Genomic DNA, 20,538 nt, shown 5'->3' with positions numbered 1-20,538 from the left:
GATACGCAATTGCCACGCTGACCCTGAATCCCATGTGATCTAACTTTACTAGGAGAAAGTGAGGACTGCAGATGCTGGAGATCAGAGCTTAAAAATGTGTTGCTGGAAAAGCGCAGCAGGTCAGGCAGCATCAAAGGAGCAGGAGAATCGACATTTCCGTCATAAGCCCTTCTTCAGGGATTCTAACTTTACTAACCAGTTTGCCACACAAAACCTTGTCAAAGGCCTTGCTAAAGTGTATAATCGATGAAGGCAGAGCAGTACATATATATCTTATTGGTCACCTCTTCAAAAAACTCAATCAAGTTTGACAGACATGATTTTGCACACACAACTGCATGCTGCTTATCCCTAATCGGACCTTGCCTCTCCAAATGCATATAAATTCTGTCTCAGAATTCCCTCCAATAACTTGCCCACCACTGACTTTAGACTCAGGGGTCTACAAGGAACCTCGATTATCCGAACTTGATGGGCGAGCACTATTTCGTTCAGATAATCAATTAAATGTTTTTCCTCTGGGGCTTGGAGTTTTTAAAAAGTCTGCTCCGCATTCAGGAGACTGCAGCTTCACTCAGTGCGCGAGCCCCCCCCCACCTCTGGGGCCGCTGGACCGGACACCAACAAAACTGCTGCTGCCTTTGTGAGGCAAGATTCCAAATAGCATACACACACACCACTTTGAACTGCAATGTTTTGACAAGTTCCACGTTTGCCCTGAAAAAGACAATGTTGGAGAGATTATCTGGGGAAAGGGGGTGGGGTTTAGGGTACACCCCTGTGTAAACCTCGGGGGAGGGGGGGGCAGGGGTGAAAACAGAGACACACACAGTCATTTGAACACAGTCCCTATTTAAAATCACTAAACAAAAGATACAATCACTGCTGGAAACACTTCTTTGATGCAATGTTTCTATCAGGTCCTTGAGATCTCCTTCAGATAAATCAACATTCCTCTATATCGTTCCCAGGCTTCTTCTCGTGGCCCTTTTTTTAAACTAAAGGCACATTAGCTATCCTACAGTCTTTTGGCACCTCACTTGCAGCTGTAGATGACGCAAATCTCTCTGCTCGAGGCCCTGTAATTTCTTCCTTGACTTCTCACAAAGCCTTGGAGTCCACTTGATCAAGTCCCAGAGATTTGTCGACCTTTAAGCTTTTTAAGGCTGCTGCCACCACCATTTCTAACGAGGACTCTTTAAGACATCAGTATTTATTTCACCAAATTCCTGACCTACAATGAGTAAGCAATTGTTGGGTCATGGACAAGCAACTTAGGACTCTGTTACCCTCTTTGCAATTGGATCCTCAACTCCCCGAGTCAGCAGACTGCGATCTGCTAAGATATGTGACAACATCTCCTCCACAAAAATCCTGAACATCAGTGCCTGCAAGGCTGCATATGCAGTCCTCAGTACACTACTTATACATCCACAACTGTGTGGCCAAATTCACCTCGAACTCCATTTGCAAATTTGTTAATGAAACTACCATAGTGGGTTGGATCTCAAATAGTGTCAAGACAGAGTAAAAAAGGATATGGACAGCTTAATAGCATGGTGAAAAGACAACAAATGTCAGCAAAGGAAAGGAGCTGGTCATCAACTTCAGGAAACAGATTGGAGGACATTGTATCAATGGTGCTGAGATGGAAGTGGTCAAGAGCTTCATTTCTCTACGAGTAAATATATCCAGCAATCTATCCTGGCCCATCCAAATCGCTGCTACAGTCCAGAAAGCACACCAAACACCTGTACTTCCTCAGAAGGCTAACAAAAATTACAGCATGTCCACAATGACTCTTACCAATTTTTATAGATGCATCACAGAAAGCATCCTATCCAGATGTATCACAGCTTGGATGGCAACGACAAGAAAGTACACAGAATTGTGAACGCAGCCATCACAAATGCTAGTCTTTCATTGACTCTCTACATTTCCCACTCTCTTAGTAAAGCAGCCAACATAAAGGCCCCTCTCACTCTGATTATACTCTTCCATTGGACAGAAGATACTGGAATTTGAGAACATGGATCAACAGATTTCACAACAGCTTCTTCCCCACTGTTATCATACTTCTAAATGGACCTCATATACTGGAGCTCATCTTTCTCTGCAGCTTTAACATTTCATTCTGCATTCTGTTCTATTACCCTGATGTACTTTTAGAAGGTATGATGTGTCTGGTTAGCATGCATTAGAATGCTTTACACTGTATCTCAGTACATGTTTGATAATTTCCCTGCGCTACTTTGGTTTAGTAGGTTTAAGAAATTCTGTTAGGTTCCAATTCAGTTTGCTTGCTTGCTGTCAAGAAGTCACAAATAAAAGGCTTATAATGCAAAATTTTTATAAATTCTGACAAAACCAGAGTCAGATGTACAGCATGGAAACAGACCCTTTGGTCGAACCCATCTATGCCGACCAGATATCCCAACCCAATCTAGTCCCACCTGCCAGCACCCGGTCCATATCACTCCAAACCCCTTCCTAATCATTAACCCATCCAAATGCCTTTTAAATGTTGCAATTGTACCAGCCTCCACTACTCCCTCTGGCAGTTCATTCCATACACATACCACCCTCCTGTGTGAAAATGTTGCCCTTTAGGTCTCTTTTGTATCTTTCCCCTCTCACCCTAAACCTATGCCCTCTAGTTCTGGACTCCCCCACCCCAGGGAAAAGACTTTGTCTATTTATCCTATCCATGCCCCTCATGATTTTGTAAACCTCTATAAGGTCACCCTCAGCCTCCGACGCTCCAGGGAAAACAGCCCCAGCCTGTTCAGCCTCTCCCCGTAGCTCAAATCCTCCAACCCTGGCAACATCCTTGTAAATGTTTTCTGAACCCTTTCAAGTTTCACAACATCTTTCTGATAGGAAGGAGACCAGAAATGCATGCAATATTCCAACAGTGGCCTAACCAATGTCCTGTACAGCCGCAACATGACCTCCCAACTCCTGTACTCAATACTCTGACCAATAAAGGAAAGCACTGTCCTACCTACCTGCGACTCCACTTTCAAGGAGCTATGAATCTGCACTCCAAGGTCCCTTTGTTCAGCAACACTCTCTAGGACCTTACCATTAAGTGTATAAGTCCTGCTAGGATTTACTTTCCCAAAATGCAGTACCTCGCATTTATCCAAATTAAACTCCTTCTGCCACTTCTCAGCCCATTAGCCCATCTGGTCCAGATCCTGTTATAATCTGAGGTAACCCTCTTCGCTGTCCACCACACCTCCAATTTTGGTGTCATCTGCAAACTTACTAACTGTACCTCTTATGCTCGTGTCCAAATCATTTATGTAAATGACAAAAAGTAGAGGACCCAGCACCGATCCTTGTGGCATTCCACTGGTCACAGGGTGGTGGTGGAGAGTTGTTTTTCAGACTGGAGGCCTGTCTTCTACCTTTGAGCCAGTTCTATATCCAAATGGCAAGTTCTCCCTTTATTTTGAGAGATCTAACCTTGCTAATCAGTCTCCCATGGGGAACCTTGTCGAACGCCTTACTGAAGTCCATATAGATCACATCTACTGCTCTGCACTCATCAGTCCTTTTTGTTATTTCTTCAAAAAAACTCAATCAAGTTTGAGAGACATGATTTCCCACACACAAAGCCATGTTGACTATCCTTAATCAGTCCTTGCCTTTCAAAATACATGTACATCCTGTCCCTCAGGATTCCCTCCAACAACTTGCCCACCACCGACGTCAGGCTCACCTGGTCTGTAGTTCCCTGGCTCGTCCTTACCACCCTTCTTAAACAGTGGCACCACGTCTGTCAGTCTCCCAGCACCTCACCTGTGATGTAATTTTTTTTAAGTTTAAAAGAAACCCATATCCAATACTGAATCAGGAATATGATTCAACCTATAAATATTCCACAGAAACTGCCATTACAGCTACCTACTGTTCCTGGCCAAGTGTTTGAGTGGTGTGAGAAGGTAATTTTCTAACAGCTGTTTTGCTCAACCGGAGTTTGTCTCTTTCCTAGTCCAATCCCAGTATAAATGCCAGTTGAACTTAAGACCCAAGCTCAGCTATCTTACAAACTGCAATGGAGATTTAATGGAAGCTGCTTCCATACTGCTGTTAAAAGTTTTACTTCAGTATTGTTTGATAATATTGTGAGAAATTCCAGACCCATGCGTTATATAATTTTGAACCATTGTGTGACATTACTCTATCAACATGTGTCCTGAAGCATGAGTAAGGCACAGTGTGCTCTTCCCTTATACAGCAAATGGAATGTTGCCAGATTAGAAATGAATCCAAGAGTCCTCAAAGTTCAATCCTTAGGTTTATCTCACTCATCATTTATATATGTACTGACCAAGGAAGCATTTTACATGAGCAGCTAAAAAAAACACGACCTCAATTAAAGGCATTAGTGTTCAAGACTCTTGGACATACACCTGAAATAGGAAGACTGGGAAAAGGGCAGCAATAACAATACATGTAAATTTTCAGATACTCATGGCACTTCCACAGAAAATTTGGCATAAGCTCATAATGGAAACCAATGTGTTACAGGACAGCTGTCTTATAGGTTCGAGTTTGACTACAAATGCAACAAACCAATACTTATATAGCATTGTTAACATAAAATTTTGCAACACTCAATGGGTGGGGGGCATTTATAAAACGTATAACACCAAGCTACACAAGATAACATTACAGCAGATGCTCAACAGCTTGGTCAAAGTTGCAAATTTTAAAGGGCATTTTACGCAAAAAAATGGCAAAGAGTTTTATGAAGCAAATTCTACCTTGTATGTTCAGATAGCTGAAAGTTTAGCCACCACAACAGTGGCGTGATTAGAATTAGGGATGCTCAAGGAGCCCAACATTGAGGAGCGCAGAGAACTGAGAGACTGGAGATTATAGAGATAGGGAAAGACAAGATCAGGGAGAGATCTGCAAACAAGAGTGAGCATTTTAAAATCAAGTCAGATTTTGAACAAATGCCAGTGTAAGTCAGTGAGCTCAAGAATAATAATTGAGGGTGATTTGTGGCAATAAGCATATGGCAGAAGAGTTTTGGATGTGCTCAAGCTTATAGAAGACAGAGAGTCAGAAACTGGCCAGGAGTGTATTTAGAATAATCAAAGCTGGAAGTAATAATAAATAAAAGGCGTTGTGGACAGTCTATTTAAGGCTGCATCATTTCCACAAAGGATGGGATCAGTGGCCAATAACAAAAGTACTGTTTAAGGATGAATCTTGAAGATGGTTACAGTTTTCTCAATACTGAATTCAAGCAAGTTTCTGCTTATCTAGTACTGGAGGTTGACAAGCTGCCCTGACAATTTAAAAGATTGAAGACATGGAGAGAACTACTTGTTGTCAGTGTACATGTGGATACCTGTTTTCAAATGATGCACTAATGGGTAGAATGCAGATGAGAAACTGAATTGCAATAATGTAACTCACTAACAAGCCCCCACACAAATGCAATTATCTTTTGAAGTATTTTTGAAAACTTGAATACAAGAATCTCAAATAAGCATTTTTGTTTGACTCTATATTATTCTCAGGCCAGGTGCATGAATAGGTCCAATTCTGAAATTCTCAAATTGGTTTCTTTAAAAAATCATCTGAGATTTATCAACTCATCCCTGCATATTCCCTCAACTCAAGCAACAAAACCTTGTGACTACAGTGAACCAGGTCTGTACTTCCACTTTTCATGCATTATTGAAAATCACATATACATACCGCATACACTATCAAACAGAAAATTGAAGGCTACTTACAAGTACAGATGAGCTTTCAGTGACCTTAAATTTGTAGTTCAAAGAAACATGTTCTGCAGAGTAAAGCTTTTAAAGCCAGTGCAAGGGCAATAATTCTTTCAACCCTACTTATTGTAAGTTTACTTTGTATTTCATAACACAGTCACATAAGCAAATACTTCCTACTATGATAAGGAAGGCATTCAAGTTTTTTAAGTTAAGGATCAACAAGCATTTTCCATCCTAATTGCAAACTGATGTCTATTACTGTATGGTGAAGCAGTACGAACTATTTCTCCAGAGGAAGCCACCAGTCACTAATATTTCAATCCAAACCATAATTATAATACGAAGTACAAAACTACTTATCAGTACAAACCTACAGAAATGGTACAGGAAGTTAATGGTAATTTCTGAACATATCCATCATGAAATCAGAGGAATTGTTTTAAATTAATTTATTTTCACATAAACATCAAATACTAGTTGAAAAATACATATCGTTTTGGCATACAGAAATTGATAATAGCAAACACTTGTAAATATAAACCACCCTATAGCAACTGAGGTTAACTACAAGAACAATAAGCCAGCATTTATTGCTGGCAAGAGAATTTCACAAAGGCACACGTTTTGGAACGCCTCCCCTGTCTGACATCAAATATTAATAAGACCCCGGATCCCTGTGCCTCCCTCTCCCGCTATGTCCCCAAATGCCCTACTGCAGATCCCCTTACACCATACCAAACATTTCACTCGACATTACCTAAACCCTGGACCCTCCTTGGGACTTTTCGAAGGCGACGCCACATTTGTCCTTTTATTAAACAGCTTTTCCAGCAGAGTCGGAGCCATTTTGTACCATTTTACTGGTACAAAATAAAATCATTCGGCAGCATTGTACATAAAAGTTAAACAATTCCATCTAGTCCCTTACCGTCATGTGACTGGCGCTAGGTTTCCAACCGCATCGCACACTTTCATTGGACAGTGCCCAACAGCCCCCAACTTTCCGATTGGATTCGATCTGGAAAGCACGTTTGCTGATTGGACGAAAGCAGACAAACGGGCGTGCTTTAATTGGATCAAAACCGAACGGCCCACGTACCCCCCCCCACTCGGCTCCTGCACGCCTTTCCCACGTGGCTGCTGAAAGGTGAGAGGATCGGGTCGGGCTCCAGTTTACTGAGTGGTTGCTGAACACTGACCAAGGTGCTGCTGGCATCCATTTCACATCGCAACCAAGTGGCTGTGAAGCATAAATGCAGCAAACAGCTGACACTAGTTCGATGCACTGCAGATATAAATAATAAAAGTCGAGTCAAAGGAGGTAGATCTACTTATGGACCTGTAAATGAAATGCTGACTACTTTGCAAGTGTCTTCGTTAGAAATGAGGATGGTGTTAATTGAACTACAGTATAAAGGTTGAAATTTTGGATGAACTGGCTCTGGCTTCAGATTTCATAAAAACTGTGAACCATTCAGCCCCTCAGGCTCCACCATTCAATATGATAATTTTTTAAAAAAATTCCCTACAGTGTGGAAACAGTCCACACCGACCCTCTGAAGAGTAACCCACCCACACCCATCTCCCTTTGACTAATGCACCGAACACTATGGGCAAATTAGCATGGCCAATTCACCTGACCGGCACGTCTTTGGATTGTGGGAAGAAACCAGAGCACCCAGAGGAAACCTACACAGACATGGGGAGAATGTGCAAACTCCACACAGACAGTCGCCCAAGACTGGAATCGAACCTGGGACCATGAGGCTGCAGTGCTAGCCACTAAGCCACCATGCCGCCATAATGGCTCATCCTCTGCATCATGTCACATTCCCCTATTTGCCTCATACCTCTTGATACCTTTAGAATCTAAAAATAAAACCTGTCTTTCTTGAATATATTCAGTGAATCCCTCCACAGCTTTCTGTGGAAGAGAATTTCACTTTTTCCACACTCAACTTTTAAGTGAAGAACTGTTTTCTCATTTCGGTCCGAAATGGCCTACCATGTGTTCCAGACCGTGATTCCTGATTCTAGACTCCCAACTAGGAAAAAGATCATCACTTCATCTAACATTTTACAAGTTTCAATCAAATCCTTTTCATCCTGCTAAACTCGAGTAGTTTTGGACCCTGTCAATCTCTCATCAGAAGACAATCCTGCCATCACAGGGATCCTCTACTCCAATACCTTAAATATATCCTTTCTTAGTAAGGGAGACCAAATTGTACATAGTAAACCAGATGTGGTCTCACCAAGACCCTATATAACAGAAACAGCCATTTATATTAGATTAGATTCCCTACAGGCCCTTCGGCCCAACAAGTCCATACCAACCCTCCAAAGAGTAACCCACCCAGACCCATTCACCCTATGTTTACCCTTGACTATTGCACCTAACACTATGGGCAATTTAGCATGGCCAATTCACCTGACCTGCACATCTTTGGATTTAGATGTCCTTACTTCTGAATTCAAACTCACTAATAATAAACACCAATATGCTGTATGCCTTCGAAATTGCTTTCTGCCTACTTGTCGACTGGTGTGCAAAGACACCCAGAACCTTTGTACATCTAAATTTTCCAATATGTTGCTGAGACCTTCATTAGTTTGTTTTTCTCATTTTTAATTTGGAACTGTAAAACTGAAGTTCAGAATCAAACTTTAAGGAGCAGCTTATTTTGGAATGGAGAGCAAACAAATTAATAAACTTTATGAAAACTGGCTTGGAAAGATAATTGCAGGTTAATTATGGTCCTAAGAACACTAGAAACATTTGAGCACTGACGTATTCTAGGCTCAGGATAATGGTTGATCTTGAGCAACTGGTTGGATATTGAATTGGTCAATCAAGGGCAAATCAGTATTGGTAATTTAATAGTAAGAGAGAAGAATAAAAGCATGAACCTGTTCTGACTGGGATTTTAAAACTGTGAATATGTTTTTTCAAAAAACACAAAAAAAAGAGCAGATGGTTTTTCTCTCTTTGGTTTTTACTACAATTGTTGATTTGTTGCTTGTTCTACTAAAAAAAACTCCTCTGTAGGAAGTGAGTAAATAATCCTGGAAGGCTATTGGACTGGCTCGCATGATTTAGTGACTTTGGAATTCAAGCAAAACATACAGTTTACTTACCTGTTAACAATTCCATTAACCAAGGATTTCTGACTGTCTGGTACCTGTCAGGAAACTGTTGAACTGGCAAATTGCAATTTCTTTTTCATATATTTTATCTCTTAACTCTGTCTATTGGTTTGAGAGTTGTACATTCTGATTAAGGAAAATTGGGCTTCAATCATAGATATGAAGTAGATTGCCTTGTTGTTCATCTGTTAAAATTACATTAATAATAAATAGTTAGTTTTTATTTAAATTATAAATGCAGTATCTGATATCTGTTATTCCTAAAGTCTTAAATAGGAACAGTTGAGGGATTTTGAGAGTCACTTAATGTTTTAGGTTTACTGTGTTGTGAATTCAGGGACAGGGATACTAATTTGGTTTGGCTTGCTTTCCCTGTGACGTAACAATACTATTGCAGGTCGTTCTGCTACAACGTGCATTTTGTTAATGTGAATTCGCTGTAACATGATTGACGAATTGGGGACACTGTTTTTAAAGTGCAAACTTTTAAAATGTGTGTTGGCTGTAATGTGATTACATCACCAACACTTTAAGCACTGTTTCTAAAGTGCAATTTATCTATAACATGGAGTTGCACAAGAAAGTAACCATTGCATTATAGAAAAACTACCTGTATTTAAATAGTACTGTCTCTCTAATTTTCACATCAAAGTGTCTGACTTCACATTCATCCATGTTTTTCGGCATATACCATGTATTTGCCCACTCATACAACTTATCTGAGTTACCTTGAAGTTTCCAATGCATCCTCCTTGTAACTCACAATCCTGACTATACAACATAAAAGGCCTTTGGGCCAACACGTCTCTGCTGGGAAAACAAAAACTCTACATTTCAAATCCTATTTTCCAGCAAACAAAAACAGAAATTCAAATCTCACTATCTGCCACGGTGGGATTCAAACCTAGATCCCAGAACATCAGTTGGGACATAGAGTCATAGAGATGTACAGCATGGAAACAGACCCTTCGGTTCAACCTGTCCACCATCTTCTCAGTTTTGTGTCATCAACAAACATGGAAATGTTGCATTTGGTTCCCTCATCCAGGTCACTTATATATGTCAAGAGTAGCTAGGGACCAAGCACTGATCACTGAAGAAGGGCTAATGCCCGAAACGTCGATTCTCCTGTTCCCTAGATGCTGCCTGACCTGTTGCGCTTGTCCAGCAACACATTTCCATCTCTGATCTCCAGCATCTGCAGACCTCATTTTCTCCACCAAGCACTGATCACCAACCACTGCCTTCCATTTGGAAAAATACCTATTCATTCCTAGTCACTGTTTCTAGTCTGTCAACCAATTTCGAATCCATATTACCCCATAGCCCATGAATATTTACTTTTGTGCACTAACATCTTACTTGGACCTTATTAAAGCCCGACTGAAAATCCAACTACACTACATCCTCTTGTTTTCCCTTATCTATTCTACTAGTTACATCTGGTGGATTTGTTAATCATGATTTGTCTTTCATATATCCATGCTGGCTTTGCTCAATCCCACTAATGTTTTCCATGTGTTCTGCTATTATGTCTTTAATAATAAATTCTAACATTTTCCCCATGACTGATGGTAGGCCAACTGGTCTGTAATTCTGTTTTCTCTCACACCTATTTTAAATAGTGGGGTTACATTTGCCACACCCAAATTGCAGAAACTGAAAGATGGCCACAAATTTTCCAGGAGAAAGTGAGGACTGCAGATGCTGGAGATCAGAGCTGAAAATGTGTTGCTGGAAAAGCGCAGCAGGTCAGCAGCATCCAAGGAACAGGAGAATCGACGTTTCGGGCATAAGCCGTTCTTCAGGAAGGGCTTATGCCCGAAATTTTCCAGAACCACTTCCTTCAGTAATCTCAGATTTAAGTTATCATGCCCTGATGATTTGGCAGCCTCTAACTCATTAAATTTCCTCACACTGATTAATTTTCTTACCAATATTGATTTCCTTTGATTCTATTCTCTCATTTTGTTTCCTAATATTTCCATGAGATAATATGTATCCTCTGCTGTGACGACAGAACCAAAGTTCAATTCTTCTAACATTTCTCTGTTCCCACTATAATTTCCCCAGCCTCTCACTATAAGGGGCCTACATTTGTCATTACTCAGTCTTTCTCTCCTCTTCACAGTTATAGAAGCTTTGGTGGTCAGTTTTTGTGTTGTCTCCAAATTTACTCTCATACTTATTTTCCCCTCTCTTTATCAAACCATTATCCTTTTTTTTGCTGCATTCTAAAATGCTCCAGATCCTCAGGCTTGCTGTTTTTTCCTGAGAATTTTACAAGTCTCCTCTTTGGATCTAATACTATCGTTAATTTATTTTGTAAGCACCAATTGAGCCATTTTTCCTCTTTTGCTTCTACATCAGACAGGAATGAATAATTGTTGTAATTCATGCACATCTTTAAAAAGTATTAACCTTTGTCTATCCACCACCAACCCTTTTAGCATGGTTCCTAATCCATCCTTGCCAATCATACCTTACACACTTGTGGTTCCCTTTACTTAGATTCGGGACCCTAGTTTCAGATTGCATATTTCACTCTCCTTCTTAATAAAGAGTTTGATCATATGAAGATTGCTCTTCTCCAACAGATTCTGCACATCAAGATTGTTAATGAATCCTTTCTTATTGCACAATACCGAATCTAGAATAGCCAGTTCTTTGGCATAAAAACACATATACTGTAAACACTCTAAGAAATTCTCCTCCACAGTAAAATTACTCATTTATTTTGTACAATCTATATGTAAATTAAAGCCACCTATTATTATTATTGTATCCTTATTGCATGCATCCATGATTTATTGCTTAACGCCTTTCCTTGCATCTCTACTACAGGTCAATGCTCCTTGGTTTTTTTATTTTCACTTATACAGATTTCACATCACAATTCTTTCAAATCAATATTTTCCTTCACTATTGCATTGGTTCCTCCATGCCACCCCATGTCCTTGTCTTTTTTGTCTCTCCATCCTACATAATGAATACTCATGGATATTCAGTTCCCACCCTTGGGTTACTCTGCAGCCATGTCTCCATAATCACAACTATCACATGGCCATTTGTATCTATTTGCATTGCTAATTCAGCTAGCATTTTGTGAATGCTTTGTGTATTAAGACACAAAATCTTTAGAATTGTGTTTTTGACCTTGTTTGTCAGCTTTATTTTCCACTCTGGCCCCATTTGTTTTTCTCCCATTTTTTCTGCATTCCACTTTGTATCTTACCTTATATCTTTTGTTTCTCCCTCCTCAGGTTCCCATCCATTGCTATTCTAGTTAAAACTGTCCCCAGTAGCACCAGAAAACACCCCCTGAGGACATTGCTCCTTGTCCTGCCCTCCTCCTTAGAAATGGGAGTGGTGTCAGTATATGAAGATTCTTGAGATCTGACAACCTGTTGTGGAAGAGGGAAAGAAAAGGTAAACCTGGCTACTACAGGTTTGTTAATGAGGAAACTTTTGGAGACACTGATCCACGTCAAAATTATTGGAACTTAGAAATAAAAACCAGTATTCTTTTTTATAATTCTTGAATGGGTTCTGGGCATCACTGGCAAGACCAGCATTTATTGTCCATTGCTAGTTGCCCTTGGACTAAATGGCTTGCTAAACCATTTCAGAAGGCAGTTAAGAGATAGCCACATTGCTGCAAGTCTGGTGTCATATGTAAATCAGATCAAGTAACAAAAGATGATTTCCTCCCCTGAGAGGGGTTTTTGTGACGATCATGGCACCATTATTGCAACTAGTTTTCAATTACAGATTTGTATTAATTAATTGAATTTCAATTCAACCAGGCATCACGGGAGACTTGAATTCATACTCCCAAAGAATTAGCCCAGACTTCTGGTTTATTGGTTCAGTGACAGTACTACAACACAATCATTTCCACTAAACATTAAGATTAAGTCATTTCAACTAATTCTGTTGAGTTATTTGATGAAGTAATACTGAAAATAAATGAGAATAGTATGGTTAGTATGTATGTGCACATTCAAAAGGTATTTGACAATCTAGTTCAAAAACTTAAAGTACATGAAATTAAAGGGCAGCTCCTTTGTTGAACAGAGCATTGAGTATAGGAATTGGGAGGTCATGGTGCGGCTGTACAGGACATTGGTTAGGTCACTTTTGGAATATTGTGTGCAATTCTGGTCTCCCTCCTATCGCAAGGAGGTTGTGAAACTTGAAAGGGTTCAGAAAAGATTTACAAGGATGTTGCCAGGGTTGGAGGATTTGAGCTACAGGGAGACGCTGAATAGGCTAGGGCTGTTTTTTCTGGAGTGTCGGAGGCTGAGGGGTGACGTTATACCGATTTATAAAATCATAGGGGCTTGGATAGGGTAAATAGACAAGGTCTTTCCCTGGGTTGGGGGAGTCCTGAACTAGAGAGCATAGATTTAAGGTTTAAAAGGGACCTAAGGAGCAATCTTTTCACACAGAGGGTAGTGGCATATGGAATGAGCTACCAGAGGAAGTGGTGGAGGTTGGTACAATTACAACATTTAAAAGGCATCTGGATGGGTTCAAAGTTTGGGAGAAAATTTGTAGCTTAGGTGCTCATTGTTGTGGTTCTGTTCGCCGAGCTGGGAATTTGTGTTGCAGACGTTTTGTCCCCTGTCTAGGTGACATCCTCAGTGCTTGGGAGCCGCCTGTGACGCGCTTCTATCGTTAGCTGTCTTCCTGTTTGTCCTATGTAGTGTTTTGTGCAGTCCTTGCATGGGATTTTGTACACTACATTAGTTTTGCTCATGCTGGGTATCGGGTCCTTCGTCCTGGTGAGTTGTTGTCTGAGAGTGGCTGCAGTGGACAGCTGAAACGGACAACCGGAAGCGGCAGATACAAATCACTATAAATGCCGGAGGAAACATCACAGAAGCGCTTCACAGGAGGCTCCCAAGCACTGAGGATGTCACCTAGACAGGGGATGAAACACAAATTCCCAGCTTGGCGAACAGAACCACAACATCTGGATGGGTGTATGAATAGGTATGGTTTAGAGGGATATGGCCTAGTGCTGGCAAATGGGACTAGATTAGGTTAGGATATCTGATTGGCATGGACAAGTTTCTATCAGTTTCTGAGCTGTACATTTCTGTGACTCAAAGTGCTAGGGATCAAGGGTCTTTTGGGAAGGAGGAATATAAGGAAGTTAGCATAAAAAAGTGCTCAAAAAATTAATGAAACTGAAAGTTGATAAATTGCCAGGGTCTGATAATCTACATATCACAGTGCTAAGGAGGTGGCCATAAAAGTAGTGGATCTGTTGATTTCTACCTTCTAAAACTCTGTATACTCTGAAACAGTCTTGGCATATAAGAGTGTGATAAACGTAACACCACCATTTAAGGGAGGAGGGAGCAGGAAAACAAAGGAATTACAGTTTGAGTAGCCTTACATTAGAGGAAGGAAAATGCTGGAGTCTACTATAAACAGTGTGATAACAGGATTCTTAAATCTACCAACAGTATTACGCAAAGTCTGCATAGATTTGTGAAAGGGAACTTGTTTTTACAAACATATTGGAGATGTTTGAGGATGTAATCAATGGATTAGATGAGGGAGAACCAGTGAACGTGATGTATTTGAATGTGACTTTTCTGCAATTGTGCAAAAGAAATGTGGGATTGGTGGTAATATATTGGTATGGATTGAGAATTGACTAGCAAATAGGAAATAGAGAGTAGGAATAAATGGGTCATTTTCAGGGTGGAAGGCAGTGTGATACCACAGGCATCAGTGGTTGGGTATCAGCTATTCACAGTAGACATCAATGATTTTGGTCAGGTAATCAAATGTAGTATTTTCAATTTGCTGATGCCACAAAACAAGGTGAGTGTGGGAATGGTGAGGAGCACATAAAGAGGCTTCAGGGCAATTTAGACAAGTTACATATGTACACAAATACACGACAGATGCAGTATAAGTAGATTAGTGTAATTTTGTCCACTTTGTTAGGAAAAATAGAATGGCATAGTATTATTTAAATGGTGATAGATTGGACAAGGTTGGTGCACAAAAGAACTTGGCTGTCCTTCTACACTGGCCATTGAAAGCAAGCATGTAGGTGCAGTAAGCAGTTAGGAGGACAAATAGTATGATGGCTTTCATTACATGAGGGTTTGAGCACAGGAACAAGGAAATCTAACTGCAGTTGTACAGGGTCTTGATGAGACCACCCGAGAAGTATTTTTTATGTGGTTTTCATTGCTGTACCTAAAAAATATACTTACCATGGAAGAGTGCTGTAAAGATGCACCAGACTGATTCCTGGATGGCAGGGTTTTCGTATGAAGAAAAATTGGTGACTTGTCTAAAAATCACTGATGTTTAGAAGAATGAAAGGGGATTTAATTGAAATGTCTAAAATTATAGCAAGCCTATATAGAATGGATGCAGGGATGATGTTTCCCCTGGCCATGTATTGCAGAACAAGGAGTTATGGTCTCAGGATACAAGATAAGAGAAATTTTTTCACTGAGAATGGTAAAGCTATGGAATTCTCTACCACAGAAGGCTACAGAGGTGAGATCATTGAAAAAAACACTTAAGAAAGAAATAAATTTACAGTCACTAAGAATGTCAACAAGGGCAGGTGTATGGGTATTCAGCAGGACTCTGCGTTGAGATAGATGATCAGCTATGATCACGTCAAATGGAGGAGTGGTCACAAAAGCCAAATAACCTACTTGTGCTCCTATTTTCTATATTTCGATTGTAAAATAACTCTCTACACTGATGTCTTTTTCTGATGCCAGAGTAACTCATTTTCATATTCACTAGAGTACAAAATATAATTAAGTTCTGCCAACATAATGTGGAATGGGTGAAAAGTTAACTTAAAATAAAGACTTGGTCTAAAGCATTTCAAATACTTTGGTTACAATTTATATATGGCTTTAAATGTGTATTGAAAGCCATACCAAAGCAATAGTGGTGTAAACCTAGGAAAGATGCAACTTTATTCCTGGAATTAAAAAATAGAAGACGACGGTCTAAGGTCTTTCTGCCAAAGTATATTGGGGGTCTGTTCAGTTGTCAGAAATTCTTGTTGTCTCGCAATGTAAATATTTTCTTCTTGATTAAAAAAAAGCCCTTGTTTTTTGCAATTGCATGGTAGCTCTATGGGATGTAAAATTCCAATGTATCATTTGTTTCTTTTTCCTCATTGAAGAAATTATACAGAACAGAATGACAAGGTTTCTGTAATCAGTTAGAGTATACATATTTTTATGAATGAAGTATATTTTTGCAATAAAAAGTGAAATAAAGTTAGCATTTCAAATCCAAGTAAGACAGATCTTTAAAACTGAAAGGAACTGGAAAATGGTGTGCTTTGTGCAGTTGACAGAGGGGGAGGAGGGAAGTTGAAAAGTCTTAGAAGTGCCCAGAGCATCCACAAGAGTTTGCCTTTGATGAAGCTAAACAAAATAATTCATTTCTTCAGCTACACTGCCCTTTATTCGCCCTGTAAATCAATTAATTGGAAACACTGGTGATTGTCATATTGGATGAACACAAAAGTAGTGGTGCTGGTGATATATATGTAAATATAAAATTGAAAAAGAGAAAATGGGTCAATTTTGCTGAGACCAAAGACACAAGACGCAGCCAGGGGAGAATGGGGGATGTAAGAAAAAGCACCAGAGATTAGATTCTTAAATTGTGGAATACAATATTGAGTCTTAGATGTTGTAAATTACCTGGGCAGAAAATGAAATGCTGTTCCTCCAGTTTGTGTTGAGCTTCATTGGAATACTGCAGCAGGCCAAAGTCAGAAATGTTAGTGTGGGAGCAAGGTGGTTTATTGAAATGGCATGCAACTGAAGGTCAGGGACATTCCTACAGACGTGATGGAGGTGTTCCACAAAGTGGTCACCCAATCTGTATTTGCTCTTAACAACGTAAAGCATTGTGAGCAACAAATAGGTAGACTAGATTGGAAGAAGTACAGGTAAACTGCTGCTGTGTTTGGGGCCTTGGATGGTGAGAAAGGATGAGGTGAGTGGACAGGTGTTACACCAAATGCAATTGTACGGATGGTGCCACAGGTAATTCCTTTTCAAAGCTTATCACAGCTGATAAAATGTCACAGCCCTGAAACATTAAGCTGTTTTAGACACACTGAGAATTTTAAGACCATAAGAAATTGGAACAGGGCTAACTTATATGGCCCCCTGAGCCTGCTCCATCATTCAATAGGATCATGTCAGATCTAACATCCTTTTGTGGGCGGCACGGTGGCACAGTGGTTAGCACTGTTGCCTCAGAATTTTAAGACCATAAGAAATTGGAACAGGGCTAACTTATATGGCCCCCTGAGCCTGCTCCATCATTCAATAGGATCATGTCGGATCTAACATCCTTTATGTCCACTTTCCTGTCTTTTCCCTGTAAATCCTGATCCGCCTACTGATCAAGAATCAATCTCAGCTTTAAATATACACAAGGACTCTGTCCCCACAACTCTCTGTGGCAAGAAGTTGCAAAGACTCATACCCTCAGAGAAGAACTTCCTCTTCATATCTCAGACTTAAAAATAGAGAAAGAGACTACAACTTATTTCAGATTTCCAGCATCTTCAGCAATTTACCCTTGATAAGTTGATTATTTTCTTCAGCAGCAAGAAAACATATATGCAATCAAATTTATTACAATCTATCAAACTGCCATGTTTGCTTTTACCCGTTTAAACACTATTTTGTAAATCACACATAATAAATGTAAAATATTCAACGAAATTGAAAACAAACATAATATTTAAAGAAATGCTCTTGTGGTTTTCTCCCAAGTTGTTCCCAGTAATATCCTGGGTTTAGGCAGGTGGAATAACAGGGCTTTGTGCAGGCTTTTGTGTGGGGCTCATCAGCTCCCATCTGCTTTCTTTCTTCTTAGTTCTGCTCTTTTTTGTGTTTTTTTCTTCTGTTTTTCTTTTTTATGGTGGGTTAGTCAGCATAGTCAGCAGCATCGGCTCAGCAGCAGGATGACATGGCTCCTTCTGGCAACTGATGGTGGTGGCAACAGCAGTAAGGATGTCCTCCTTGCATTCAGGGCAATGGCAGCAAAGCTCCTCCAGCATTCGGTGGCGATGGCAGCGGACTCTTCAAGATGGTGACAGGAAGGCAACATCTTTGAGGAGGGTAGCTGGAGCAGAACTGTTGGCACAGTGCCCAGTTGGCAGCAAAGCCAGAGATTCCTAACTGCAAAATGCCCAGAGCAGGCACTCCTAGCACTAGCAAGGCAGCGGCTGCAGCAGCATGATATGTACAGCATGGTCTCCTGGCATAATCGAGGCAGCAGCAGATCCAGGGACTCCTGGTTGTGGTCGTGGTGGGCCCACAGCAGCGACTCCTGATTATGGGCAAGGCGACTGCAGAGTCATGGATTTTTCGTTGTGGGGCAAGTGTGGGTTCAGCATAGGGCTCGGCAGCGTTGAGGTGGGACCAACAGCGAAGGGAATGGTGTCTAAATAGTGGCAACCCCTATATTGGCAGGTCCAGGGCAGGCAGCACTGGTGTAAGTGAACCGTTTCAAGACTCATGGCGGAAGCATTGGAATGAAAGTTGACTCTTTTTCAGTTACATCTTTTTATGCTTAAACTACTAAAAATGGCACAGGATTGTGGCAACAATTGAAGCTTTTCACTGTAACATGCAAATGACAATAAATCATTCAATTCTACTTTCTGGATTCAGTAGGTTAAATGCATTAATGAAGTGTGAACTAAAACTGGTAAAACACTGGCGGTTGAGTGGCGATGGATTTCAAAAGTAACGCGAGAGATTTGAGGGTGGGGAACGAAAAACCCTTCAGTAGTGCATAAAAACACTTTAGATGTAAAAATAAACGAAGAACTGCGGATTCAGAAAATCTGAAACAAAAACAGAGTGTACTGGAGAACACAGCAGGTCTGGCACTATCCTTTGAGAGAAAAACATAAGAGCACTATACATGTCTGGAGTCCAGTGACTAAGGGTCACTGGAATAGAAATGTTAACTCTATTTTTCTCGCACAGTTGCTGCCAGACCTATTAAGTTTCACCACTACTCTGTTTCTGAACTAAAATCGGTGCCCGTCTGAAAGGCTTTACAAGCTAGAAACTTGTAGCGCCATCTTTAACTAATTCCGAGCATTGCCTCAATTTACTTCGGCAGAGCGTTTTAAACTTAAACTGACGTCTGATTCTTATCCAGTCAACCACTCGACTCCAAACTGTACCGCGGAGAGCGGATGTCCGGTTGACTAGCGGAAGTTGTTTACACACATGCCCCGGCCTCGGTGGTTTGAGCTCGGTCAGTTGTCATGTCGAATCCCTCTCCGAAAGTCAAGCCGTCTTCGGCGGCTAACCCGCGGGTCTACCTGGACGTCGGCATCGCGGGGGAGACAGGTAAGGCGGCTCGCGCTGCCCGCCAACCGCCGGAGAGCGCGGGGCAGCGCGAGCCTGGATTAGCGCGTTCCAACCGCCTGCTCATTTCTCTCTGTATTGTCGAGATCTTCTCACGCTTAATCCTTCATGTTTTACTAATCTTGTTTGGTGGCGTTTCTAGAACGTCCTTAACCACGTGAGTTTCCAGAACATCCTTGACCAAGGAAGTTTCCAGAACATTCTTTGGCCAAAGGAAGTCAGAATATTCTTCATGATTCGGAGATGCCGGTGTTGGAGGGGTGTACAAAGTTAAAAATCACACAACGCCAGGTTATAGTCCAACAGGTTTAATTGGAAGCACTAGCTTTCGACGCGACGCTCCTTCATCAGGTGATAGTGGAGGGCTTGACCGTAACACAGAATTTAAAGCAAAAATTTGCAGTGTGATGTAACTGAAATTATGGGCAATTAAGGGCATTGAAATTCTTCAATGTATAATTTCAGTTAGACCACACTGCAAATTTTTGCTATAAATTCTGTGTTACGATCGAGCCCTCCACTATCACCTGATGAAGGAGCGTCGCTCCGAAAGCTAGTGTGCTTCCAATTAAACTTGTTGGACTATAACCTGGTGTTGTGTGATTTTTAACAGAATATTCTTGACCGTGCACCCACCTGGAATCATCCGTTTTGCTTTTAAATCCAGACAGTTGTTCGCTTTAGCTACTCCTTTTGATCAGTTTATAAGTACGCTTTCCTCAACTGCTGGACCAGTTAGTTTGCGTGAATACACTCGGGAACTCTGAGTAGTACTGTAACAAGAATCACGATACCTCCTCTGATTTTCAAATGTTTTGTCAATAAAACATTTGTCATTTAGTTTAATGCACATCAGTCAGTATTCGGCTGCCTTATTGCCTCGGTAAATTTATACATACAGTGGTAAAAATCCAGTAAGATCAAAGATGTAATGATCAGCATGTGCTGAATAGCACATTTCATTTAGGGTGAAAGTAGGAGTTCTATAATTGGATTCATTGCCTTCAATTGAGAAGGAGGACCGTGATATTTTCTCTTTAAATATTGTATTTCCACCCAGAAGGACACTGATTTCAGGTTAATGGGAAAAGAATCAGAGGTATTGTATGCCAGTTATGATCTGTAGAGAGAGTAGTTTTAACTTTAATCGTAACTTTCAAAAGATAATTGTGTATTGGAACAGAATCAGGGCAATGAGGAATAGTAAAGGAGTGGGGATAGCTGTT

The 20,538-nt window shown here is 40.6% G+C and overlaps 2 protein-coding genes across 3 annotated transcripts in view; one reads left to right on the top strand and one right to left on the bottom strand.

Annotated features, from left to right (window-relative positions):
- Positions 1-6,672, bottom strand: part of LOC122539310 (folliculin-interacting protein 2-like) — a 117,518-nt gene extending 110,846 nt beyond the window's left edge. For both annotated transcript variants that reach the window (XM_043674008.1, XM_043674009.1), the window contains exon 1: positions 6,508-6,672. In XM_043674008.1, coding sequence (XP_043529943.1) covers positions 6,508-6,596 — 89 coding nt within the window. In that variant the 5' untranslated portion in view covers positions 6,597-6,672. The remainder of the gene's footprint in view (positions 1-6,507) is intronic.
- A 12,460-nt stretch (positions 6,673-19,132) lies between these two features.
- The window catches only part of ppid (peptidylprolyl isomerase D), a 50,560-nt gene continuing 49,154 nt past the window's right edge, over positions 19,133-20,538 (top strand). Inside the window, exon 1 of the mRNA XM_043674007.1 lies at positions 19,133-19,294. Within this exon, the coding sequence (XP_043529942.1) occupies positions 19,210-19,294 (85 nt within the window). The 5' untranslated portion in view covers positions 19,133-19,209. The remainder of the gene's footprint in view (positions 19,295-20,538) is intronic.

The sequence above is a fragment of the Chiloscyllium plagiosum genome, chromosome 32 (genome assembly GCF_004010195.1).
Source record: "Chiloscyllium plagiosum isolate BGI_BamShark_2017 chromosome 32, ASM401019v2, whole genome shotgun sequence".
Taxonomy (NCBI): domain Eukaryota; kingdom Metazoa; phylum Chordata; class Chondrichthyes; order Orectolobiformes; family Hemiscylliidae; genus Chiloscyllium; species Chiloscyllium plagiosum.
This window is presented reverse-complemented; position numbering and strand designations above follow the sequence as displayed.